The 27,825-nt window shown below is 39.1% G+C and overlaps 1 protein-coding gene across 6 annotated transcripts in view; it reads left to right on the forward strand.

The window, feature by feature from the left end:
- MRTFB (myocardin related transcription factor B) overlaps positions 1 to 27,825 on the forward strand; it is a 319,142-nt gene that overhangs the window by 247,533 nt on the left and 43,784 nt on the right. For all 6 annotated transcript variants that reach the window (XM_055562733.1, XM_055562734.1, XM_055562735.1 and 3 more), the window contains 3 exons: positions 17,123 to 17,188; positions 23,488 to 23,543; positions 24,688 to 24,763. In XM_055562733.1, the coding sequence (XP_055418708.1) occupies positions 17,123 to 17,188; positions 23,488 to 23,543; positions 24,688 to 24,763 (198 nt within the window). The remainder of the gene's footprint in view (positions 1 to 17,122; positions 17,189 to 23,487; positions 23,544 to 24,687; positions 24,764 to 27,825) is intronic.

The following is a 27,825-nucleotide window of genomic DNA, read 5'->3' on the forward strand; positions in this document are numbered from 1 at the left end:
GTCTGTCTGTGGGCAGAGGGGCAAAACGGCCACATTTACCCTCCCGTGAACCAGTCTGAGCGTGTGTGTCTCCTTCGCACGCCGTGTGTCTGCCCTCCGTCCACTCATGTACCTTATACACTAAGTTCTTTGAAATGAAAGCGTAATGCTGTTCTCGGTAGCTCTTTCTGAAGATTCATTAACTGATGGAACTCTAGGCATTTGGCAGTAATACAGTAAGGGGACTTAAGAAGCCAGTCCTCATTTCAGTGAGATGCTTCCAGGTTCATTTTGTCTATTTTCTCATGTTCTCCCATTTTTCTGTGCTCCTCACCCCCACTTTAGGAGAGGCCATTTCCTTTTCGGTCTTACTCAGAACCCTGCTCCTTTTAGGTTGACAAAACACATAATTCCAGGAAAATGGTTTTGGGTTTTTTTCCAATTAACATGTATATGACTTTTATTGTTTAAAACCAGGAATGTAGCTAACTCTTCCTTAGTTATATCTTTAAATGAATAGTTTATCTGGTTATAATGCACATTGCATCTTTTTTTTTTTTTTTTTTTTTTTTAAGCACAGTGCGTAGTCTTGTGGTTTTTTTTAACAAAGCATAGAATACGCTTATGAGTGCTGTCAGTTATCATTAGCGGCCACTGCACAGGTGCCTCCCTGCTTAAGAAAATGTCCACAGGCCTGGGCACTGCTGCCCTGTGTCCTGGCACGCCAGTGTGGCGAGGCCAGTGCCCAGGGTGTTTCACTCTTGGCAGCTGGGGACCGAGGGCCATGGAGTAAGAGATTCAGAATCTTCTGAGAATAAGTTTTTCCTGAATTTGAGATTTGAAAATCACCCCCACCCCATGTTTATTTAATTTGAAATTTGCTTCTAGTATTCTTCAGGAGGAAAAAACCCCCACAATAACCTCTCTTCATTTTATCTGCCTTCAGCTCCTGCCACCAGCCACCCTCTCACCTCTCCACTGGCTCTTCCTCGTCTTCTGGAGACCCAAACAGTAAATGTAGTTATCTTCCCCAGCTGCAGTTTGAGCTTCTTTCAAAATGATATTCCGCCTTTCTTTTTTTCATACATTTAGAACTATGAGAATATGATGATAGATTGTTGCGTATTTAAAAGATAAGAAGAAACAGTGGTTGTTTCTTATTGGAGTTGAACTTCTTTTGGGTACTGGTAGGAAAAAAAAGCCATCTAGATGGAAACAGACGACACACAATGAAGTATAAATAGCTGTTGCCAGGAGCCAGACAATGGGGTTGCCTCTGCTCCTGGCTGGAAATCGTCTTGTAGATTTCTCATAAAAGCAATACCAGTGGAGTTTTTAGGACACGTTGTAGTGTCTCACTGAGGGGAACCTACATTTTTAAAATCATTAACTTAAAAAAGGGATTAATTATGTATCGTATAAGTCAGGTTCTAGTGTTAAGCTCCTATTAGCACCGTACATTTTTAACTGTTTTTATGCTAAAAACTGGGAAAGTAGAGGAAAATGGAATTGGAGAAATTAAAAAATGTCACAATAGCAGTATGATAAGGAGCATAGAGAGAAAGAATTAAAAATAAACAGCGTAGGAGAATTATCAACAGGAACAGCAAAATTGCCTTGAGATGTACCAATTCTTTCCCTAACCACTGTGACCATGCTTTGAATTTATACAAATTTATACATGTACCACAGTATAATGTCGCAGAGCGAGAGCACAGACCCTAAAGTGAGGTCTACTTGGGAGCAAATCCCATTTTCTAGCTCTGTGACCCTGGACAAGTTCACTGCTCTGAGCCTTAGTTGTCCACCTTTGTACAATGAAGATAAACAATACCTACTTGGTAGTGTTTTTATGAGATGCCCAGTTTAATGCCAGTGTAACCATCCCTCTTCTTATTTTTTCACCCTTTGTTGCCTTTCCCTTCTACTTAAAATTTAATTTTTAAAATCATGTATATATTGACAAAGTAGAGAAGTGTTTATATCTATTGTTGTTTAGTCGCCCAGTCACATCCAACTCTTTGCGACCCCATGGACTGCAGCACACCAGTCCATTACTTTCATGTACATTCATCGGTTTAAAGAGGTATATGGGAAGAGAACTTGCATGTTTTTAAACGCTCCACAGAAATGATTGGATGATAAAATGAATCTGTCTCACCACAGCTGCACTGACTATGCTTTGCTTTCTATCTTAACAGACTGTACTTCTGCTAATTTTTTGCTAGACATGGGGCGGAGGGCAAAAATAACAACCAAACAAAAAAAATTAGGTATCAAAGGTGATCTGTTACCTCAAAGGTAGTGATGCCGAAAGAGGACTAGACCTGAATTTTAAGTAGAACAGAAAAAACTAGGAGGAATTATGCAGAAAGCTTCTGTTGACCTGGCTTTGTATGAAAATGGCTGGATTCCCATGCAGGTTGGAGCCCCTGGAATTCACTGTGTCACAGTCGCTGTCTGCAGACAGCACCACCAGTCAGCTTGTCAGACTCGGGCCACAGGCCGCTGCTGGGTTTCGTCTGCGTCTAGGTCCCGGGCCATGCATCAGTTTTATGAATCCGTGAAAGCTGACTGATGTGGCAGCAGTGTTCAAACACTAAAATACCCTGGAGGCTAATCAGGTCCAGTGCCCTCTTGTCAAAAGACAAATTTCGGACCATCAGTCACGTCTATGGTTTATGCCTCATGTTGAGGGATACTAATTTGAAATATTTATTATCTTTCACATGAACCGTATTTGGTGTTCATGTTCATTTTTGGCAAAGTTAGGTTTTGCATTTGTTTGAAAGAACAACTTCTGGGATTTTTTTAAATGCCTGAATCAAATGTTTTCAGGTAACGAAGGAAGGATAGATTTTGATCCGTTCAGTTCTAATCATCTAGCCACAGCTGGGTGACGGTGTCTGCTGCAAGTTGCTCTAGCTCTGACTTATTTGGGGACATATTAGAATTCCTCTTGTTGTTGACAGTGCTAGTTAGCTGAAATTATTATAAGGGGGAAAGCAGGTAATCATGGGTTTCAAAGTTTATGTGACACATTAACAAGAAAATTTAGTAATACCTGTTGCAACTTTGAGAAAAATGTTCCAAGTGTCAGCTGCCTGTGAATCGTTGTCAGCACACATCAGAGGATTGTCCGGATCATAAAGCACATCTCCTCAGTTTTGTTAATGCTTACATAAGGTTTTTTGATAAATACCTACCTATGGGTATAGTTGGAGAATGTAATTGTTTTCTACTTTAGATGAGAAATAGCAATAAATGTCATAAATTCTTATCAGATTCAAAATAGGACATTTTCCTTAGACTAGTTTCTTTTCTCAAAGCAGCAGTAAGGAATATCAACTTTTGATTTATCCATGAAAAGTTCAGAACATTTTCTAATAGTGCTCAATGTAGATGAGATATAATTTACTTTCTGGTTCTAACAACTAAAGGATGTTACAAATCACTGACTTGACAACTTACAAATTAATAATCACAAAACTTGAGGGAAATTCAAATAAATTGAGATGATTTAATTCAGATAAGTGGCTTAATATGAAGCATTGTCGAGATAGTGAATCATTATGCCAGTGCTACCAGCTAGTTAGTGATATCCCATATTTATCAAAGACAAAATGGTATTAAATTAATTGAAAGAGGAAAAATTGATGTTCAATATACAGAGCTTTCTAATGGTGAAAATAAAATAACCAAAAAAAGAAAACTGATTTGTATGTTACTTACTTTGGCTAAACTACATGCTCTGACAGACAGCCCCCAAACTCAATGTTTTAACTAATGAAAGTGCATTTTTTGCTTGAAACCTAGTCCCAGGTGGGTTAGGCAGCTCTCCTAGTCAGTGGTCCTCTAAGAAGTGATTCGGGGATCTGGACTGCTTTCATTGTGTGGCTCAGCTGTGGATGTTGAGGGGACGAGTTATAGGTTTAGGGAACCGGATTCCCAGTTCCGTCACAGACTGGGAATAGCAGTCAGGATAAAGTATGTGGAGTTTGTGGAAGATTGCATCGTAGACAGTGAGGTGGATTAACATGGTGCGCTGGGACATGGCCATAGGAGGTCTGTGTGTGGAAAAAAGCACATGTGAGATGTTCTGAGTAGTTGAGCCTGGGAAAAACAGATTAAATAAACACCTTTATCAAAGCACCAGAACTCTTCTGAGTGACAGGAGTTACACATACTGTACCTGCACTGCACGTTAGCCTCATTTAAATTTAAAATCATTAAAAATGAAGTAAAATCATTATCCACATTTCAACTACTCAGTTGCCACTTGTGGTTAAGAACCATGCAGCTTATAAACCATTTCCATCACCGCTGGAGATTCTGTTGGGAAACTGCTCATCCCAGCTTTGCAGGTTCAGTGTCTTAAAACCCAATCCCTGTGCCATTTCCTAAAGAAAGTCATCTGAACCTGTCACCTAAAGTTAATTTCTTCTCTGTCATATCCTCCCAGTGACTGGCTCTGCATCTGTTTATGGCATGTCACCTTTTGCTACTGTGACAGGTGTCTGTACTGTCTTCACTGTTAGACCATACTGTTTCTTAGAGATAGTGTCATTGTTTGAATAATTCTTATGCCTCACCTCCAGTGTCCTGCCTCTCACAGATATATTACTATTATGCATTAAGTATTTGGAGAATATTATATCCCTCCCTGCCTTTTTAAACAATGTAATAGTTTGAATTATTACCTTCAGATATAATTTAAAATTCAGTTATAAATTAATGGCTACCCTAGAACATAAGGCATTGGGGCCTTAAGTCATTGGTGAGGTGTATAAAACCATTTGCCTACACAGAATGATCTCTGGATCATTGCTAGATTCATCGAATCTTTATTATTTGATCTTTGTCATCTGCTGCATTCTGCCTTTTTGATTTGCTGCTTGTAATCTTGAAAAGTAAGCAACAAATAAGAGGTAATAGTGGAATCCTGATTCTATTGTTAATGCAACTAAAATTTATTGTCGTACTAGGAGAAGCAGATAAATAGGAAGTGAAATAGCGCATGCTAGCTAGCCTTCTTCTAGAAATAAAGCACGTGAACTTTGCAACATCTATTTTTGCTTCTTGGGGAGTTTCTTCTTTCTTCATTTTCTGCCAGTGTTCTACATAATTAAAAGTGTTGTACAAGTGAGATATCACTAAATTAATTTTTTTTTTTTTTTTACTAAATTTGAAGTGTAAGATAGGTTCTTAAATTCAAATAATATACAGATATGGAGGGAAAAAGTAAAAGATTCCTCTTCCCAGATATAATTCAGTGTCTTTTTAAAATGGGTATATGCTACCTGTGAGAGGAAATTATATAATTTAACTTTTTATTGGAAATCATAAATCATAAAATCATAAATCATTTTTTAGCAGAAATTTGAGTGCTTCTTCACAGCATCATGCCAGAGGTTATAAACCTCTATAAGCTATGGCGTTCAAGGAGCTCAGAGCCTGGAAGGCAGGAAAGTGAGTGATAACATAGAAGTTAAAATACACACACAGACACACACACACGTAAAAGAGATAGAGGAAACCTCTGTGTGCTTAGGTCCGAACGAGTGAGGATCGAAGACTCCGAGTGCCAGGCGTCTCTCTCGTGCTTTGGGCCTTCACTCATCACCATTCCCGAGGCTCACTTCCTCCAGGGTCTCCTGTCTCGGTCAGCAGCGCCTCTGTCCCCCCATAGGCTTATGGCGGGAACCTGAATAGGAGGGATCCCTGACACCTTCCTTGACCTCCTCCTCACAGCCTGTCACCAGATCTGGTTGCTGAATCTGTCAGTCCTGCCTCAGAAATACTTGGTTTGTCAACAGCTGTGTTACACCGCAGCCCCGACCCTTGTCCAAGTCCCTTTCCTCAAACAGAATCTTAACAGGAATCTTTCCTCAAGTAGAGAGAGCCATCCCGCTGATCTCCGCCCACACTCCGGTCCCTTCAGCAAGTGGAGCCCAGCCTCTGTCTTACTTCTCCCTCCTCCACAGCTGTTCTCTCCCAGAAGGCCTCTCCCACCCCAGCCCACCCCATTGGCCTGAACAACTGCAGCTCATCCTTTGACCTGCATCATCACGTGCAGTTGCTGTGACATCAGGGTCACATGCAATTCGTGACAGTTCTCTGCTCTCCTGCTTTTGTGGGCAAATTGGCGTGCATGTGTGTGTTTGTGTAGGCAGGTAGGCATACCCTTGAACAGCATGGGAGTTAGGAATGGCGAGCCCCCCCGCTGCACGCCGTCAAAAATGGGAGTACTGCTATCTCTGCCTCAGAAACAATGGAGTTGATAAATGAGTCAACCAAGAGCAGGAACTGAAACAGTTTAGGCAGAGGCAGGACTCAGTCCCTGATTCTTTTGATTCCACATATCGTGATCTCTGATTGAACACAGACACCCCCCTTCCACCACTTAGTTAACTAAAGATCTGTAAAATGAAAGTACTATAGTACAAGTACTATATTTATTGGGAAAAAATCACACATAAATGGACCTGTATAATTCAAACCCATGTTGTTCAAGCGTTGTTCAGCTGTGTGTGATGTTTGTGTGTGTCCCATTCCTGAATCCACAAAATGGGAATAAAAACCAAGATATTGAGCCAGGATCAAGAGAGGAGTGTGTGCTTACTATTCTGGGAAAAACTGGAGGTAAATAATATCCTACTGTTTTCCTGTTTTGTTGTTAATTGTCTTTTTATTCAGAGAGGCTGCCTAAGGAGTTTACACTAAGACATTGCAGAATCTTTTGTACAGCATACATTTTCCCATTTTAGAGGGATTAGGAAAGAGCTCTCAGCTGTCAGCACCTCTGCCTAGAGCTGCACACTGAGAGTCTAATGTAGCAGGGAGACAGAGAATCTTCGATTACCCCCAAGTAAGAAAAATAAACATTATTTTTTTTTGGAACCATGGAGGGTTAAGAATCATCTAGGCATATAATGGGTGCAGAACGAGCATGGTCCTACAGGTTAAAAATTGTCCTGAAAATCAAGTTTTTTTAAGCCTCTTTACAGTGCTGGTGATAACCAATTAAGCAGATGATTTTACTTTAGAAGTGCCTGTTATTTGTGGTATACTTCCATTTTCCCACTGTGTCCTTTATTTCCACTTTTTAATCAAGTGAGATTTCTTTAAATGCACATAGGTACATATAATATCTTTCTGTATGTCTGCCACAGGCTAATGTTGTCCCTGCCGTTCTGTACCAGGTTCCCTGCCTTGACATCCCGTTGTCATAGCATAAGCAGCATACTTTAAATTCATTCCAACTTTTGACAAAAAGGAGAGGGGAATTTGTGTGAAGGTATGATCAGTTTAAAGAAACATGCCCCATTTTTAGCAGCCTGTTTCCATGGAAACAGAAGCAGCAGCCAACCACAGAGTTATCAAAGTGCCTGTAAATTTCCAAGGCTGAGTGTTGAAAATATTGTCTTCCTGACCTCATGCTGCAGATTAATGCAGGAAACCTACAGTGCGTCAGCCTGGACTGCTTGCATGTTTAGTTTTTACTTCATTTTTGCTCTTTCATTTCTAATAGAGAGTAAATGCTGCGTTCTTGACTGTGACCTATTCCACAGTTTGTACCACCTGCCTCTTCTCCCACACCCCTCACCCCCAGTGGACTTCGTAAGGGTGCAGTAGACTTTTGGATGAAAGGCTGTATTTCTGTCTGAGGCAGTCTACGGCGAACTTTCTTTTTTATTTGTTTGTTTGGGCTGCACTAGGTCTTCATTGCTGTACGTGGGCTTTCTTTAGTTGCATTCGAGCGCCGGCTCCTCTCTAGTTGCGATGCGCAGGCTTCTCAGTGCAGTGGCTTCTCTTCTTGCAGAGCATGGGCTCCAGGCAGCCAGGCTTCAGTAGTCGCAGCACACTGGTGCAGTGTTCGTGGCTCGTCCTCTGGAGCACAGGCTCAGTAGTTGTGGCACAGGGCTTAGGTGCTCTGAGCATGTGGGATCTTTCTGGACCAGGGATCAAACCCATGTCCTCTTCATTGGCAGGCAGATTCTTAACACTGGACCACCAGAGAAATCCTAAGGTTACCTTTCAAACACTTACTTGCATGGTTTTTTTTTTTTAATTAACAATGTTGTCTCTCCTTTTTCTAAATGGAAAATAATCATAATATAAAAATTCCTGCTCAAAATGCTGTTTGTACTTGGTAGTATCAGAGGTTTAGATTTATGTGTATACTGTCACTCTGGTTTTGTTTCAGACAGGAGGTGGTGGTTGGAGTTTGCTTAATCAGTGCAGATAGCATGACTCTTACAAGACAAACCACCATTTTATTTCTGGCCTTTTTGTATTCCTTTATTTTAAACAACTTGAAGAAGAATTTTATTTTATAATTGGCAAATTAGACCCATGAAAATACAACAAAAGGTCTGTAATCTTCGGTTGCTTCTTTTTACCATCTATGAGAGTACTTAAGTGCCTTTTGTTGTTACTGTTCAGCTGCTAAGTCATGTCTGACTCTTACAACCGCAGCATGCCCAGCCTCCCTGTCCTTCATTATTCTCTCGAGTTTGAGTCCGTGATGCCATCCAACCATCTCATCCTCTGTCACCCCCTTCTCCTCTTGCCCTCAATCCTTCTCAGCATCAGGGTCTCTTCCAGTGGCCAAAGTATTGGAGCTTCAGCTTCAGTACCAGCCCTTCCAGTGAATATTCAAAGTTGGTTTCCTTTAGGATTGACTTTTACACTTCTGTAATACAAGCTGAATTTCACATTAATTGTAAATGGAGGTGAAATTACTGTCTACCAGTTTTCCATGCTATTCTTTACTCCTTTGCTCTTAGCCTTCCCTTTTTCAGTCTTCTTTTACCTTCAAAACAATTAGATTTAAATATAATTAGATGTCACCAACATCAATTCCAAAATGTCTGAAGCCTCAAATTCATACAACTAAGCAAGACAAGTGTTAGTTCTGTCCCATGATAATCACTTGCCACATACAAAATCCTCTTGGTATTATTCCTAAATTTGGCTAGAGTTCTCTTTCCATAAAAAATAGTAACTCAGTTATATGCTGTAAGTATACCATGCAACATTAAGTAAAACACATTTATTTATTAAAGTTTCTATATGGCGAGCATTGTAAAAGGTGCTATAGAATATAAGGACAAAGTCGAGAAGGGGAATTAGAGGCCCCACCCAGAACAACAAAACCTAGCATTTGGTGTGGCAGGGAATGCAATGTAATGTATAGTTGTTATTGTAGTCATCAAATCATTAGAAGACAAAGTTACCATTGATGGTTAATGGAATTATGATGGTGAGGGAGGCTAGCCAGCCATGGGTGGGAATTAAGAAATGTGATTATCGAGTAATTGGTTTCTTAAGGTCTGTTGTTCTGCCAACTGTTCCATTTTTTCTGTTGAGATAAAATTCACTTAACATAAAAGTAACTATTTTCAAGTGAACAATTTCAGGGGCATTTAACGTATTCACAGGGTTGTGCGACACCTCTATCTACTTCCAAAATGTTTTCATGAGCCCAAGGGAACACCTTGTGGTCATGAAGCAGTTACTTCCCCCCAGTTTCAGGCAGTGACCAGAGTAGCTGTCTCTTTGCATTTACCAGTTCTGGATATTTCACATCTATGGAGAAGGCAATGGCACCCCACTCCAGTACCCTTGCCTGGAAAATCCCATGGACGGAGGAGCCTAGTAGGCTGCAGTCCATGGGGTCGCTAAGAGTTGGACACGACCTCACTTTTCACTTTCCTGCATTGGAGAAGGAAATGGCAACCCACTCCAGTGTTCTTGCCTGGAGAATCCCAGGGATGGGGGAGCCTGGTGGGCTGCCATCTATGGGGTCGCACAGAGTCGGACACAACTGAAGTGACTTAGCAGCAGCAGCGGCATGAAATCATATAATATTCGACCTATTGCCATCTGGCTTCTTTTACTTAGTGAAATATTTTTCGAATTCATCCATGTTGTCACACATACAGTGCTTCACTTCTTTTACAGCTGAATAATATTCCACTGTATGGATAGACTAGAATTTGCTCGTCCGTTCATGTGTTGTTGACATCAGGACTGTACCCACCTTTTGGCTGTTGTGACTAGTGCTGCTATGAACATGAGGGTGTATGTGTGTGTTTGAGAACCCGTTTTTCAGTTCACCTAGAAGTGGAATTGCTGGGCTGCAACTGTTCTTAACTTAAAAATTTTATGTGATGAGCTTGAAAAAGAACTGCCAAATGTTCTAATTTTGTATCTGTGGTCTTTTTCTCTGATAAAAAATGATATAGTTCAGAGCCATTGAGTGACTTGCTTGTTTCTGGACTGACTTCTCTCCCCTAAGCTGTAACATTATGAGTTGGAGCATTTTAGGGGAAAATAACCATGTTTTTCTTTTCCAACTTGTTCTTCACAGTCTGCAATGAGTATTTCAGACCTTCTTCACTGGCCTCAAACTGACTTTTCCTTCATATGCATCTCATTTTGAACAATGATCTTTCCTCCTCCTCCTCTGAGAAATTAAAAGCCATCATTTGAAGCTTTGCTGGACATGCCAGCCCAAATCTGTAAGCCCACCTGCAGCCACACGCAATTCTCTGTGCCCTCCTGTCATGGGGGAAGTGACGTTCTTGTTTCCTCTGAATCCCACCCCCCTTCAGGAACCCTGCTGCCTCTTACTCTCTCTCTTGTTCTCATTCATATTCATTCATTTCCGTTCTCTCCCTCCCCAACCCCACCCCCTTTCCCTCTTGCTCTTTATCACTTATAAACCTGTTCAGGTATGTTCCAAGCTTAAGTTACACACCCCTCAAGCCTTCACCTCCCTCCCACCTTGCTGCTCAACGTCTTGAAAGCGTTTCTTCTATTACTGTCATTCTCACACTCACCCCTCCTTCCTGCCTAACCTCTTTGAGTCCCATTTCCATTTATCACTCCACAGACCAGCTCCTCCGTGTAGCAGCAGCAGCAGCATTGGGCCCAGTTGGTCATGAGTGCCTTCTGAAAACACTTTTACACACACTCTCCAGGCTCCTCCTCTTCCTTGGGCATCTTCCGCTTGTTTCCTTTTTTGGACTTTCACCTCCATCTGACCTATAAAAGTGGGCTTTAAGTTGCATTTTCCAAGGAGCTTGCTCCTGGGTTTGCTTCTTGCTTCCTCTTTCTATATTCTATTCTCTACCTTGGCAAACTAGGCTTCAAATACTACATAAGTGACAACTTCCAAATTTTAGTCTCCTGCCAAGACCTACCTTTGAAATCTGGAACCGTGGAACCAATTGTCACTTCGCCATCTCCACGTCTAATTCACGCATATCCAAGACTGAGCCCTAAATGGCCATCGTGTGTTCTTTATCTCAGTTAATGGCCTACCCAGGTTCTTAAGCCAGAATCCCAGGCACCATCTTTATCTTTTCTCCTTCAAACACAACATCCAGTCCTTTCCACATAGTGTTGATTTTGTTCTAAATATGTATCAAATCTCTCCATTACATCTCTCAGCTGTGTTGGAGTTGAAGGAAAAAAAATGAGAAGCGTTATGCTTACTAGGTTTCTATCCTGGAATATGAGAAAAATTCTACCAAATTTATAAATCAATATATGGTTTACAAGCGAGAACTTAACCAGTTCTTCTGACACCCACTGTAAATATCTCTGCATTCAGTCAAAAACCAGCCCCATCAGCCTCACTGATGCTTTTGATCGCTCTTGTTCCCTTACTGTTCACTAGTTATATCAAATTTTACTGTTACTTTGGCATGATATTGTTGGTAGTTGTGGCTAAGAGTAAGTGATCTTTGTTTCTGAATTTAAAAATTACTTTACGGCCTGATAATGTATACTGTGGGGAAGGGATGAAAAGAAAGGTCCTCTTTTATCTTGTAAATGGGGAAATAGATTGGTGCAACCATTCGGATTGCAAAGTGACTCTATCAGAATTTCAGATGTGTGTATTTGTATTTAAGTGTTTATATACAAGCACAAACATATGGGATGCCACAAAATGAAGAAAATCATTGCAGCACTGTTAATAACAATAATAGCAGGAAATCTGGGAACTTAAAAGAGTATACGATTGATACATCGACATGTTAGCTATAGCCAGTAAGAAGAATGACCTAGATTCCATGTTTGTTTTTTTTTTAAGTAAATAATCAAACTATGTGAATGGCATGATCCCATCCCATGTATTTCCTTTGCGTAGTCTATATTTAACATTGCCAGAATAATCACAGAACATTCTCTAGAACCATAGAAATTGAACAGTGGTTACCTCTGTGGAGGACTGGAGGTCTCTGGTAGGATGGACTGGCTTTCACTTTTTTTTTTAATTGAAGTATGGTTGACTTACAATATCGTGTTAGTTTCAGGTATATCGCAAAATGAGTCATATTTTTAGATTATTTTCCATTAAAAGTTATTACAAGACATTGAATGTAGTTCCCTGTGCTATACAGTAAATCTTTATTGCTTATGTGTTTCTTATAGTAGTTTGTATCTGTTCATCTTATATATATACCACATCTTCTTAAATCTTGATTGTCACTTGGGTTGTTTCCATGTCTTGGCTGTTGTAAATTAAGCACTGGGGTCCATGGGTCTTTTTGAAATAGTGTTCTCATTTTTTTCTGGATACATATGCAGGATTGGGATTCCTGGATTATATGGTAACTCTGTTTTTGGCTTTTTAAGGAACCTCCATACTGTTTTCCATAGCAACTGCACCAATTTACATTCTCACAAACAGTGTAGAAGGGTTGCCTTCTCTCTATACCTTCTCCAACATTTATTATTTGTAAACTTTTTGATGATGGCCATTCTGATCAGTGTGAGGTCATTGTGGTTTTGATTTTCATTTCTCTAATAATTAGCATATTGAACCTCTTTTTCATGTACCTCTTAGCCATCTGTATATCTTCTTTGAAGAAATGTCTGTTTCGGTCTTCCGCCCATTTTCTGATTGGGGTGTTTGATTTTTTTTTTTTAATACTGAGCTACAGTATGATCTGTTTGTATATTTTGCGTATTGTCAGTAGCGTCATTTGCAAATACTTTCTGCCAGTGCAGTAGACTGGGTTTTCATTTTGTTTATGATTTCCTTTGCTGTGAAAAAGCTTTTGCTTCTTTTGCCTACAGAGACTGATCTGAAAAAATATCTTTTACTTTTTTTAACACCCTTTTTTATGTGCATGTTTCACTTTTATTTTAATAGAAATACTCTTACAAAACATGAGTTTTTAAATAGAGAAATTATTGGTACATATATTGATACATTCCTGAATCCCAGGCTTAGAAGGAAAGCATTCGAGATGTCACTGCTTACTCTGTGACTACAAAATACCCATTCACAGCAAAGCACTAAAAATATGGGAATCTTTACAGAACTAACCTCATGGACTGTAGCCCGCCAGGCTCCTCTGTCCATGGGATTTCCCAGGCAAGAATACTGGAGTGGGTTGCCATTTCCTCCTCCAGGGTCTTATTTAGAGGCCAGTCAACCCCTCCTGTATCTAAGTTCAAAAGATAATATGAAGATGTGCTTTTTCTAAATTGTTTTGTTATTCTAGGACCAGGCACCTAAATACATTTAACAATGCATAATAAATTTTTGCCAAAGTCCAACTACTTCATTCTCTTAACTAGTCAAACATCTTAAAAAATAATTAAAAAAAACTGGAACCAGGTCTGTTTTTACCTAATATTATCTTCAGAGTCAATACATAGTCAATACTAGAGTATTCTTTAGTTTCCCATCTTTGCTTTTGCCATTGATTTACCCAGCCTTCATTTGACTGGCTCAGGGTTTGCCTGTGTTTTTTCTCCCCTCATAATTCTGTAGTTTATTCTGTCCTGTGTCTTGTGATTAAATAACATACATCAAATCTTCTCTCTGCCTTGCAGACAAACACTCATCTCTCCCCACACCTACTCATCCCACCCTCCTTCATACCCCATAATTGAAACTAGCTGTTTATAAAGAATTTCTAAGACCATGGCTGCCTGCTATACTGCTTCCCAGAAAGTGTCATTTCTGCCTTGTTTTTGTAATATACGGTCCTCAGATGTCCCCTTGCAAGTCCCCTGGCCAAAAACTGTGCTTTGTTTTGGCTCATTCAACTCGTGCTAAACTGCTGTATGTTGTTTAAAATGCTGCTAACATGAGTTTTTTTCTTTAGAGTGAAAGGCACTTTAATTATGTCATATTATGGAAACATTTCAAACATTCTATTTATAGAAACAAAAGAGAATAGACATAATCATCTTGGCTCAGAGAGCAGCTAAACATTTGAAGGGGGTATAAATATTATATGAAAGACATTATTCTAAGGGTTTTTTTGGTTTTTGTTTTTAAATATTGGAAACTAATCTTAAAGTCTTGTTCTAGAAGTGCTTTAATCCATTTAAGATTCAGGAGAAAGGAACTAAAAGATGATACTTTTTTACTATCTGAGCTATTTCTGATGGTGAAGAAGAGTGACATTTCCTCTTTGCTATTAGTTAGATAAGCTACCTTTCATTTTTCAGAATGGTGGTTAAAATAAAGTTTTTACTTTTCTTGTATATAAAAAAGAGCAAGTTCAAAACATTTATGTTGGGACTTCCACGGTGGTCCAGTGGTTGAGAATCCACCTTTCAACACAGGGAATGTGAGTTCGATCCCTGGCCAGAGAACTAAGATCCCATGTGTTGTTAGGCAGTAAAGCCCACCAGCTGTAACAAATACCCAGCACAGCTAAAATAAACAAACACCACATATGTTGACACAGCATTGTTTTTTGTCTCTTGTAACAAGGAATAACACCAAGAATTTTCAAAATTATATGCATTTTTTTCTTTATTGAAATGTAGTAGGAAACCATGAATGTTAACCCTAAGAGGTAATAACCCACATCATCTTGGAAAAATTCAAAAAGTAATTAGAAAATTTTTCTCTAAATGCAGCAGATATAAAGTAGTCTATATTCATGTTTTCGCAGGTCTACTATAATTTCAAAGATGATGGTTTGCAAAACCATCTCCTTACTTTATGGCCATGCCTTATATGGACCACATAACGATATTCCTCCTTTTAGGAATTAAGGAAATAACTGGAAATTGGGAATAAACTTTACCAAAAAAATCCACCATAGCATTAGCTATGGGAGTTGCAAAAATTGGAAACAACCTACATGATCAATAATAGGGATATATTTAATAAAGTATGCATGTCCACCCTCATTCCAAGATGCCATTTGCCTAAAAATATGTATCGTGCTTGACACATTTGTCTCACTAGTATGATGCTTTGTTTGTTTGTTTGTTTTAAACCAAACAAGGGGTCTGTTAATGTTTTCTTTACCCTTTCTATTTTACTCCTTTCTTTGAAGACTCCCTCACGAGGAAGGAAAAATACTACTGCTGGGGACTCTCCAACAGACATGGACCACCATGTTCCAGAAGTGTCAGCCTTTGAACTGGAGATTGTTCTGACCCTTTTCTCTTCTCAGTATTCTTTTCTTGGGATTCTGCCTCTTAATTATGACCACCCTGATTTCAGACAAGCATTAACTTCGGCATTCACAAAAGAATGTCAGAGTATGCAGACATTTGGGTGCTTTCAGATCCACAGGTCATCTCTCTGGTTATTTTTGTTCCTAGTGAGGTACAGTGGGAACATACTATTCTCAATAAACTGTAAGTTATCAGGGAAAAGATCTTCACGTTAGAGCATAATTGATTCAGAGAATCGCAAAACATTCTAATAGGAGAACCATGTGCATATATTTTTTGACTCATTAATTTTTTCTTTGCTGTGTGTAACAGAACCTTATCTCAATCGCTTCAGTTCTAAATGAGATGTCAGTGAAGTTTTGTGGTCCTATGGCCCCCAAGAGAAGTAGATAAAAAAATTTTTTCAGTACTGAGTAAAGAATGACATTTATATTTAGCAATGAATATGAAAATATATTTAAAAACCATTTTACAGTCAGATCTCTTTTTGAAGTATATCTAAGAGTGGGCTATGCTCTGCAGTTCAGCACAAGCAAGAAGCAAGGCTGTGATGTGAGGGCTGCAGCTCCCACAGATCAGGCCTTGGGGTTAACTGCAAGTTAGAACCATATGGGCACTGTATTTGAGCCTGGTCCAAACAGGCTCATCACACACTTGCTTTTTTTTTTTTAAAAAAAAAAAAAAAAAAAAAGCAACTGTCTTCCTTCCCTACCGTTTAAGAAATATACACAGGTAATTTTTTTCTTTTTTTGCATATTGACACCCCTGAAGTGTGCCCTTAATAATCCTAACCTTGGTTTTCACCCATGGTCTGAAATAAAAATTAAATGTGGAAACTTAAAATTGAATGTAGGGTAAACCAAGGAAAATGTTTTTCATAGTTACTTCATTTGTTACTCTTTTTTGAAATCAATTCACTTTCCAGATAGAAACAGAGATGCTATGAAAGGAATCTGCCTGAGAAATCTCGGGGAAAATATATATATATTATTAAATTTGGCCAGCAGGATTTCCCCATTTTGTGATATGTACCTTGTTTTCTACACATTTAGTGATTCATTTACTCTTTTAATTAAAATGATTAGGTATCAGTTGATTTATGGCTTTCTTAGAACTTCTAGAATGAGGTACACTGTTATGTTTGTACACAGATTATTAAACTTTAAGGTCTTAATTCAGAAATCTTCCCTTGGGTCATTAGTAGTATCTCATAAGTTTAATTTTTATGATGAAGTTGGCCTTCTTTAAACCTATTTAAGATTTATTCCAGATGGAGTAAGTTCCTCCAGATACATTAATCTTTCCTTAAAATACATTTTTGCTATTAACTTATTTAAAAAAAAAAACTAGGGAATCTTACTAATAAGACAATGTGTAAGCCAACTGTTTTTGTTTATTTGCTAAGTATGATGTGATTTTGTTTATTAAAAAAATACTAGCTTTAATCATTAACTTAAAATTATTAACTGACTAAGCAAAAAATATGCTGAAAGAACTTCAGAGTTCACCCAACAGGCAGAAATCGCAAACGGGTTTTTTGTTTTTTTTGTTGTTTTTTTTTTTGACAGGTTGAATGGTGCCAGGTAATATCCCTATTCAATTATGAAATAGAAGATTAATTAAGCTTAATTATACCTCCTCTGGACCCTGCAGTTGCATGTAAACTCCAATGGTGATTATTTCCTTTTTACAGTGCTCCAGCTGAGGCTGCAACAGAGAAGGACGAGAGAACAACTAGTGGACCAGGGCATCATGCCACGTAAGACTGACGCGCCCTTGTCATTTCTAACGTGATGTAACAACATGGGCATGTCTAAGAGGAAGCTGCATCACACTCCACTTTCAGTGTTATCCATTTAATCCATATACAATTATTCAATGAATTTACAAGGAAAAACCAGGCATCAGCATTGCTGATAGAATCATTTAAAGTACATTCTGGAAACCAGATGCAACTTAAAAGATGGACTTGGATTTTATATTATCAAAAAGCACCTTTAAATTTCTGTAATTAGGCTAATACCAGTTCTTCAATTCAAATTCCAGCCATAGTTTTAAAATAACTGAAATAATTACTCTAGATCTAAGTGATCCAAAGATACTTGCAAAAGTAGCATAATAAATTAATTCAAAACTTTATTTAATTCAAATTATTTTGTTAGATGATGGTCTGTATAATTATGCATCTCAGTTACAGGATGAATAAACATCCTATTTATAATTAATAAAATCTTCCTTGCCCAAGTAAAGATATTTTCCCAGGTAGCTTTAAGCTTCATCCCTTCATTTTTGAGTTGATTAATTTTAGAATATTTGTCCAAGGTGATTCTTTCCCTTTAATCACCAAACACAGCACTGCCCATCAACAGAAAATTAGATTAAAGATTTACTGAGCATGGCCTTGCCCATCAGAACAAGACCCAGTTTCCCCCTCAGTCAGTCTCTCCCATCAGGAAGCTTCCATAAGCCTCTCATTCTTATCCATCAGAGGGCAGACAGAATGAAAACCACAATCACAGAAAACTAATCAAACTGATCACATGGACCACAGCCTTGTCTAACTCCATGAAACTATGAACCATGATGTGTAGGACGACCCAAGACGGGCGGGTCATGGTGGAGAGGTCTGACAGAATGTGGTCTACTGGAGAAGAGAATGGCAAACCACTTCAGTATGCTTGCCTTGAGAACCCCATGAACAGTATGAAAAGGCAGAAAGATAGGACACTGAAAGATGAACTCCCCAGGTTGGTAGGTGCCCAATATGTTACTGGAGAACAGTGGAGAAATAACTCCAGAAAGAATGAAGAGACAGAGCCAAAGCAAAAACCACACCCAATTGTGGATGTGATTGGTGATGGAAGTAAAGTCTGATGCTGTAAAGAGTAATATTGTATAGGAACCTGGAATGTTAGGTCCATGAATCGAAGTAAATTGGAAGTGATCAAACAGGAGATGGCAAGACTGAACATTGACATTTTAGGAATCAGTAAACTAAAATGGACTAGCCGCTGCTGCTAAGTCACTTCAGTCGTATCCGACTCTGTGTGACCCCACAGACGGCAGCCCACCAGGCTCCCCCGTCCCTGGGATTCTCCAGGCAAGAATATTGGAGTGGGTTGCCATTGCCTTCTCCAAAATGGACTAGAATGGGTGAATTTAAATCAGATGACCATTACTTCTACTACTGTGGGCAAGAATCCCTTAGAAGAAATAGAGTGGCCCTTATAGTCAACAAGAGTCCAAAATGCAGTACTTGGATGCAGTCTCAAAAATGACACAGTGAGCTCTGTTCATTTCCAAGGCAAACCATTCAATATCACAGTAATCCAAGTCTATCCCCCAACCAGTAATGCTGAAAAAGCTGAAGTTGAACAGTTCTATGAAGACCTACAAGACCTTCTAGAACTAACATCCAGAAAAGATGTCCTTTTCATTATAGGGGATTGGAATGCAAAAGTAGGAAGTCAGGAGATACCTGGGGTAACAGGCAAATTTGGCCTTGGAGTACAAAAAGAAGCAGGGTGGAGACTAACAGAGTTTTGCCAAGAGAACGCACTGGTCAAAGCAAACATCCCTCTTCCAACAACACAGGAGAAGACTCTACACATGGACATCACCAGATGGTCAGTACCGAAATCAGATTGATTATACTCTTTGCAGCCAAAGATAAGAAGCTCTATACGGTCAGCAAAAACAAGACTGGAAGCTGACTATGGCACAGATCATGAAATTCTTATTGCCAAATTCAGGCTTAAATTGAAGAAAGTAGGGAAACCACTAGACCATTCAGGTATGACCTAAATCAAATCCCTTATGATTATACAGTGGAAGTAACAAACAGATTCAAGGGATTAGATCTGATAGAGAGTGCCTGAAGAACTGTGGACAGAGGTTCGTGATACTGTACCAGGAGGCAGTGATCAAGACCATCCCCAAGAAAAAGAAATGCAAAAAGGCAAAATGGTTGTCAGGAGACCTTACAAATAGCTGAGAAAAGAAGAGAAGCGAAAGGCAAAGGAGAAAAGGAAAGTTATACTCATTTGAATGCAGAGTTCCAAAGAATAGCAAGGAGAGATAAGAAAGCCTTCCTTAGTGATCAGTGCAAAGAAATAGAGGAAAATAACAGAATGGGAAAGATTAGAGATCTCTTCAAGAAAATTAGAGATACCAAGGGAAAATTTCATGCAAAGATAGAACAGCAAAGGACAGAAATGGTATGGACCTAACGGAAGCAGAAGATATTAAGAAGAGGTGGCAAGAATACAGAGAACTATACAAAAAAGATCTTCATGACCCAGATAACCATGATCACAACGCTGTTGTGATCACTCATGTAGAGCCAGACATTCTGGAATGCAAAGTCAAGTTGGCCTTAAGAAGCATCACTAAGAACAAAGCTGGTAGAGGTGATAGAATTCCAGTTGAGCTATTTCAAATCCTAAAAGATGATGCTGTGAAAGTGTTGCACTCAATAAGCCAGCAAATTACTCAGCAGTGGCCACAGGACTGGAAAAGGTCAGTTTTCATTCCAGTCCCAAAGAAAGGCAATGCCAAAGAATGTTCAAGCTACTGCACAATTGCACTCATCTCACACCCTAGCAAAGTAATGCTCAAAATTCTCCGAGCCAGGCTTCAACAGTATGTGAACTATGAGCTTCCAGATGTTCAGACTGGATTTAGAAAAGCCAGAGGAACCAGAGATCAAATGTCAACATCAGTTGGATCATCAAAAAAGCAAGAAAGTTCCAGGAAAACATCTACTTCTGCTTTATTGATCACACCAAAGCCTTTGACTGTGCGGATCACAACAAACTGTGGAAAATTCTTAAAAGAGAAGGAATACCAAACCATTCTACCTGCCTCCTGAGAAGTCTGTATGCAGGTCAAGAAACAACAGTTAGAACTGGATATGGAACAACAGACCGGTTCCAGATCAGGAAAGGAGTACGTCAAGGCTGTATATTGTCACCCTGCTTATTTAACTGATATGCAGAGTAAATCATGCGAAATGCTGGGCCGGATGAAGCACAAGCTGGAATCAAAGATTGCTGGGAGAAATATCAATAACCTCAGATATGCAGATGATACCACCCTTATGGCAGAAAGCAAAGAAGAACTAAAGAGCCTCTTGATGAAAGTGAAAGAGGAGAGTGAAATAGTTGGCTTAGAGCTCAACATTCAGAAAACTAAGATCATGGCATCCGGTCCCATCACTTCATGGCAAATAGATGGGGAAACAATGGAAACAGTGTCAGACTTTATTTTCTTGGGCTCCAAAAATACTGCAGATGGTGACTGTAGCCATGAAATTAAAAGTCACTTGCTCCTTGGAAGAAAAGCTATGCCAAACCTAGACAGCATATTCAAAAGCAGAAACATTACTTTGCCATCAAAGGTCTATCTAGTCAAAGCTATGGTTTATCCAGTAGTCATGTATGGATGTGAGAGTTGGACTATAAAGAAAGCTGAGCACCGGAGAATTGATGCTTTTGAACTGTGGTGTTGAAGAAGACTCTTGAAAGTCCCTTGTACTGCAAGGATATCCAACCAGTCCATCCTAAAGGAGATCAGTCCTGATTATTCATTGGAAGGACTGATTCTAAAGCTGAAACTCCAATACTTTGGCCACCTCGTGCGAAGAGTTGACTCATTGGAAAAGACCCTGATACTGGGAAAGATTGAAGGCAGGAGGAGAAGGGGATGACAGAGGATGAGATGGTTGGATGTCATCACCCTCTCTATGGACATGAGTTTGAGTAAGCTTTGGGAGTCGGTGATGTACAGGGAACCCTGGCATGCTGCAGTCCATGGGGTTGCAGAGTCAGACACGACTGAGCGACTGAAATTAACTGACATAATCACCAAATTTGGAGGTGATTTTATATTTTAGAGTAGAAGAGTGGTTGTTTTGTATAGGCTGTTAGGATTATTTGGGGGCCTTAGTCTAAAATTTGATTTTCCTTTTAAGAAGTAACTCATTTGGCTTAAAAAACTAGAAAGAAATTATGGAATGCACTTACGCTTTCCAGTCTTCACAGTCATTGCTGTTGGCTTTTTCTAGTTTGTGATAAGGGTTACACAGATTTTTCTGTGTGATAAATGTCTTTCCCAGTGAAAAATTTTTATTCTAAAATGAAAATGAAAGTCGTTCGGTCATGTCTGACTCTTTGTGACCCCATGGACTATACAGTCCACAGAACTCTCCAGGCCAGCATGCTGAAGTGGGTAGCCATTCCCTTCTCCAGGGGTCTTCCCAACTCAGGGATTGAGCCCAGGTCTCCCGCATTGCCAGCATATTCTTTACCGTCTCAGCCACCAGAGAATCCCAAGAATACTGGAGTGGGTAGCCTATCCCTTCTCCAGTGGATCTTCCTGACCCAAGAATCTAACCGGGGTCTCCTTTTTTTCTGAACTACTATTAATTATCTACATATTTTAAATCTTGTGTTTTGGTAAAACCAGGTATCAGAAACTGGTTTGATAGGGACTTCGGTGGTGGTCCAGTGGTTAAGAATCTGCCTGCCAGTGTATGGGACATGAGTTTGATCCTTGGTCCAGGAAGATCTCACAAGCTGTGTGGTAACTGAGTCTGGGCTCTAGCGCCCTTGAGCTGCAACAAGAGAAGCCACAGCAATGAGAAACCTGAGCACTGCAGCGAAGAGTAGCCCCACCCACTGCAACTAGAGAAAGCCCATATGCAGCAACAAAGACTCAGCACAGCCAAAATAATTGGTTTTTTTTTTTAGAAAAAAGGCAGAGGATTCATGTTGATGTATGGCAAAAACCATCACAATTTTGTAATTATCCTCCAATTAAAATAAATGAATTAGAAAAGCCCCCCCCCCCCAAAAAAGGCCAGAGGTTATAAAAGAATTTTTTAAAGAAACTGGTTTGATAATCTGCCAGATTTTCTCACCACTACATACTTGATATGAGCCAGTCAAACAGGATCAAAGTATGATGCTTTAAACATCACTGCAAAGCCAGCTATAGTCTGCTTTTAGGAGCTGGTCCCTAGCCAAATCTGTTGGGGCTGGACTTCTGTGATCCTTTGCTGTGCATTATGTACCAGAGTTGAATGTTACCAAGAACTGATTGCTCAATTCTGAGGTGACAGCGAGGTAAGCCTAGTCCTGTATCCCATCCCTGTCCCCTGACTACCCACAGTGATGACTGCAGGGAGTGATCAGAAAGTGATGGATATAAACACTAACGATTTTTCAAAGATTATGATTATTGATAGAAATACTGTAGTAGGTAATACTTTTAATAAGTACTGCCTCTCTCTCTCTGGGACTCTGGAAATTTAATGTACTAGCAGTTAACAGATTAAGGAATCACTGTGTCTTTAGAGTGAGTTGCATTGTGGTATGGTAGGAAGAGCACGAACCTGCCAAATTCAGATTTCTAGGTTTAAATTCCACTTAGACGACCATCTAGCTGTATAACGTCAAAACTTGACTGAACCTCTTTGAGCCTTCCATCTGTACTGGGGCTAATATGAACCTCACAAGGCTGTTGTGATCAGCAGCCATGTAACTGTAAGATGGGCCACGGAGCGTGGGACTAGTGCATTGTAGGTTCTCGGTAAGTGTTAACTCTGGTCTCTGAGACACGGACTGCAGAGTGTTCTTGTGGTCAAGGCTAGAGCACTGCAACGTTAAATGCCCTGAGGACCTGTGGACTTTCTCCAGTAGCTTGTATGACCATAAGAGCAAAGACCTGTTGAGGAACCATCAAACAGTTCCCTTGGTAATGGTAATTTGCCCCAACTAGAGGCTGGAACCAGTCTGACCTGATATATGAGTTGTCATTATGTTTATAACTCTGTTTTAAATGTTCACTTTGTTTTATTTGTGAAACATATAATTTTAATTCTGAAACATTTAAGGTTTCAATTTTGCAACTGTCCTAAAGGAACTAGGAAATAAATGGAACTGTAGAGGCACACTAATAAGATTAAGAGGAAATATCACCATGATAATACTGTAACATTTAACTGAAGTATTAACTCCTCTATCTATACCACGGAAATGATTTCTTTTCCTCTCACAGCTCTGAAGAGCCCCGCGGCATTCCATGAGCAGATAAAAAGCTTGGAACGAGCCAGAGTAAGAAATTTTCATTTAAAATGTTCTGCCTCTTTCGTGTTAAAATACCTGTGGACAAGTAATAATCTTATTCCTACATATGTCAATAGAGAAAATAGAGTATATTTTCAAGATACATGGTATATGGAGCAGTGTAGCCTGGGGTCATTTTATCTTGAAGGTTTGTAGAAAATACAGGACATTCAAATTTTGTTCTTTACAGCTAGTAACCTAGCTTTGTATGTAAAGGAAAAATCACACTTCTTTCTTGCTTTGGGCATAACAAGTTCTTAGAATACTGATGGAACGTCTCTGCCAGTTGTTAGCCCTGAAGATGGACAACCCGAGGGAGGGATTTACACCAGATCCTTCCTTGGGTGGTTTCCCTCCCAGGTCTGTGTTAGTGGGACATTTGACCAAGACTGGGGGAATTTGACTGAAGGAGCAATGTTGCCATATTCAGCTCTGTTTTATTCTTTGAGATGACTCCATCATAGTTGCATTAAAGTGATGTTTATTATTTTTCTTTAAAGGGCCACTATTTGTTCTTTTCAATTTATAGGAAACTTCTATCATGCAATATAAAAACAAACATGTTCCACAAATTCCTTAAGAGTTTTCCCAGGATGCAATAATGATCTCTTAGAGTCATATAAACTACAAAACTCATTTTAAAGCCATATTGTTTAGAATTGAGTACAGTTCTAAATAAGAAAATATGGTTAAAGACATGAATTCCTCAAAGACAGTACATTGGAATTTTTAGGAAATGTGTTATCTAGGTGAATTTTTAGGAAATGTGTTATCTAGGTGAATTTTTAGGAAATGTGTTATCTAGGTGAATTTTTACTTGACCTGAAGTGTAGATTTTTTTTTTTTTTCTGTTCAGAGGTCATCTTTAAAATTATGAGCCTCTGCTTTTCCAAGTTTTAAAATAAAAGTCTATATAGACTTCAAATCCCTGTACAATTTTGAAGGCTGCAATTTAAGTCCTGTATTGAATAATAGTTTCTCACAGAACTAATTTCTACTCTTTTCTTTCTCTCAAAATCATGACCAAAAGCATATACAATTTATTTAAATGGAGTTACCTTGAGGAAAAAAAAACACAATAAATCATAAATAATTTATGGTAAGACTTTCTCTTTCTCTCTGTATCTAAAAGACCGAAAACTTTTTGAAGCACAAGATTCGGAGTCGACCAGATCGTTCTGAACTTGTCAGGATGCACATTTTAGAAGGTAAAAGTTCTGTTTCTGCTTATCTTGCTACATTTTCTCAAGAAAACAAGTGAGACTTCCACCATTTCTGTTTATTCCAATTTTAATAACTTTTTACCCCACAGGCTGACATCCTGTCAATTGGATAGCAGCATGAAGACCCCAAGCTAAAAGTGTTATGTTAGATACATGGGGTTATACAAATAACCAGTTGATAGACTGAGTCTTCCCTGCCCGCTGAGGGCGCTTATAGGTGTCTCTGCCATACTGTTCTGGAAAAACATTTTCCATCCAGATTTCTTCACCAGTGGGTGATGTGTGCCCATTCATCATAAAGGGTCTGATAGACACAAATCTAACCCTGGATTTTAAACCACTTGGACCCTGTTGTGTCTACCTGGGGCAAGCCCATACCTAACATTTTTCTTTGTTGCTGCTTACCCACAACAGTCCAGCTTGATATGACCATTATCACAAACAAACTCCCCTCAGCCCACCACATTTTCTGCATGCCTGAGCCTCGTCTTTTACAAAGCTGGTAAGGACAGTTCCATTCCATCTTTGGTGAGGCATGTGGCTCAGGTCGTGGCTTTTTCTCTCTAAAGATAAAGCCTTCTTGGAAGGTGGTACTTCTACCATAAAGTCCTGAGATACATTTTCGTCCATTGTTTTGCTTCACTGACTTAATTTGTTGAGCAAGACGAGGAGCCTGACCTTGTGATAGCCTTGAGAGTGTGAAACCTTGAGAAGATACAGCAACTTCTCAAACATTTAGAGACAGTTATTAGGTAGGAGGAATATTAGATTTCTTTTCTCTGGCCTAATGATAGAGTTAGAATTAGGTTGATATTACAGAGTATTAGATTTTAGCTCAGCATAAAGGTCAGTCAGATGTCTCCAAATAAAATCTTCAGGAAGTGACACGGTTGTCCTTACTAGAGGTGTTGGTTTGCTCCAGCAAGCTAGGCACCAGTCAGATTTCCCCCTTCATGGAGCTTATTACAGTCTAGTGGCAGAGAGATTATATGCAGGCAAAACAAGTCAATTACAGATTGTGAAAAGTGCCCTATGGGGAATAAAGACAGACTGACACCGTGTAAAGAATGTTGTAAAGCAGTTCCGAGTATCAGGCTGGTCCCTAAGACCCCAAGTAGAGTCTCTTCTAATCCAGATAATCTGTGACTAGGTAACTATCTTCGTGTCTGGGATGGGAGGCAAGAAGTCTATGCCTTTCTCCACTTCTACTGGACTAAAAAAAGCTTTTCCAGAACTCCATTGGTAGGGTAGGAGCAGCCACCAGCTGTCAGGGATAAGTGAATCTTCAGAGAAGCAAGTTTGCTGGTAAGTAACTTAGTAAATGACTCCTTCTGTGCCTGAAAATATCTTGACCTGTAAGAGACATTTTTGTAGGAATGACACTGCCCGTTTCAACTTGTCATCTGACTGTAACAGGCTTTATTAACATAATTAAAACTAAGGCAAATGCATTTAACTATCAAAAGAAATCATATTTGCTTTTTCTAAAATCAGACTCTTCAGCATTTAAAAGCCTAATTATATATAGGAATAAACCATAAGTGATGTCTTTAGGACATCTATTCTAAAGTTGAGATTTTTGAAGTAAGAATGTCTCATCTATAATTTTAAAAATACCTTAAAACCACCAGCAACTTATTTTGCCATCATCCCAGTTTTGATTGAATTGGATGTTTGGCAGGCAGAAGTCTAAATTATTTCCTGAAGTTTTACCTCCACCTCATGGAGATAAAGATGCAGTTAGACCAGAATAGAAGCATACTGAAATGCCAGCCTCTACTTACTCGCTTTTGGAATATCTTCTTCCCAAACATTCCTGATATCACTTGGATAGTGTCAGTGGAAGGGAGGCAAAGGCAGGAGACTGTCCTGCCTGCATCTTAACAAAAGCATCTTCAGAATGATTTGCATGATCTACTTCCCCCACTTGTCTTCATGTGCAGTTAGAAGGGCTTTATCTACTAAGATTGGGGCCAGAGTTGTTTTATACAGGGAAATTATAAAAATGAGATGAGCACATGTGTTATTTTAAGTTACAGAAACATGCATTTATTTACCAATATGCCGACTTAGGACTAAGAACTTCACATGAGGGGAATCATCTGCAATTTCCATTCATGGTGGATCAAAATGTAAAGATACTGGAAAAGCAGTCTGAGTTTAAAAATCTTAAATTTTATCGTTTTTCCCCAAATCTTTATAGTTGTTAGTTGTCCTGATGATGTAACAGTGATTTTTTTTTAATGACTTGCTTTTATCAAGTCATGCCAAAGCATTTAACTCAGGTTTCCAAGAAATAATCATTTTTGAAGTTTATGATTTTCCCGTAACATTTAAATTATGAGTGACGATGGCAATCACAATAGTGACGCGCTGTTTTGTGGACAGCCGAGGTTAATTTTTGGTAAGCACATAAGGTGAAAAGAGAAGTGCTCAGCTGTGCTGAAGGGTAGTTTATTGGCCGTGGGGTCTCAGTGTGCTTTGGGCCTCAGCTAGGACATCTAACCTACAGAATGAAAAACATCAGACAGTCCTGAGGTTACTTACAGGGAGTTTCATTAAAAGATCTTCTACTGAATAATTTAAGGAGCAAGCAACTTTCAACGCAATATTGAGTTAACACCAACAGTCAGACTAAGTATTATTTAGAACAATTTAATAAAATGTTAATGAGCATTACCAGAAACACAGGAATTATGCAAAGTTATGCTGTTTATGAGTTATGATATTTATAGTAGTTTCACATCTATTATACAACTTTATGCATTTGTGGGTACATGAGTTGATGCCTCTATATGACAATTAATTACTATGTAATTGAATGCTCAAGGTTATTTATTCAGAAATAAATACAAATTTTAATTATTATGAAGGACTCTATGCACAGGAATATGATTTGTAGCTTTTCCCACCAACTCCTGCAGAGAAGCTTGTATTCTGAGATACAGTGTCACCCCTTCAAAGAAATGACTTTCCAATGAAGCCAAATCTAAAACTGCAAACTTCTTGAGCATGGACCGCATCTCTCTCCTCTGTATCCCCAGTAC

The sequence above is a fragment of the Bubalus kerabau genome, chromosome 23, assembly GCF_029407905.1.
Source record: "Bubalus kerabau isolate K-KA32 ecotype Philippines breed swamp buffalo chromosome 23, PCC_UOA_SB_1v2, whole genome shotgun sequence".
NCBI classification, from domain to species: Eukaryota; Metazoa; Chordata; class Mammalia; order Artiodactyla; family Bovidae; genus Bubalus; species Bubalus kerabau.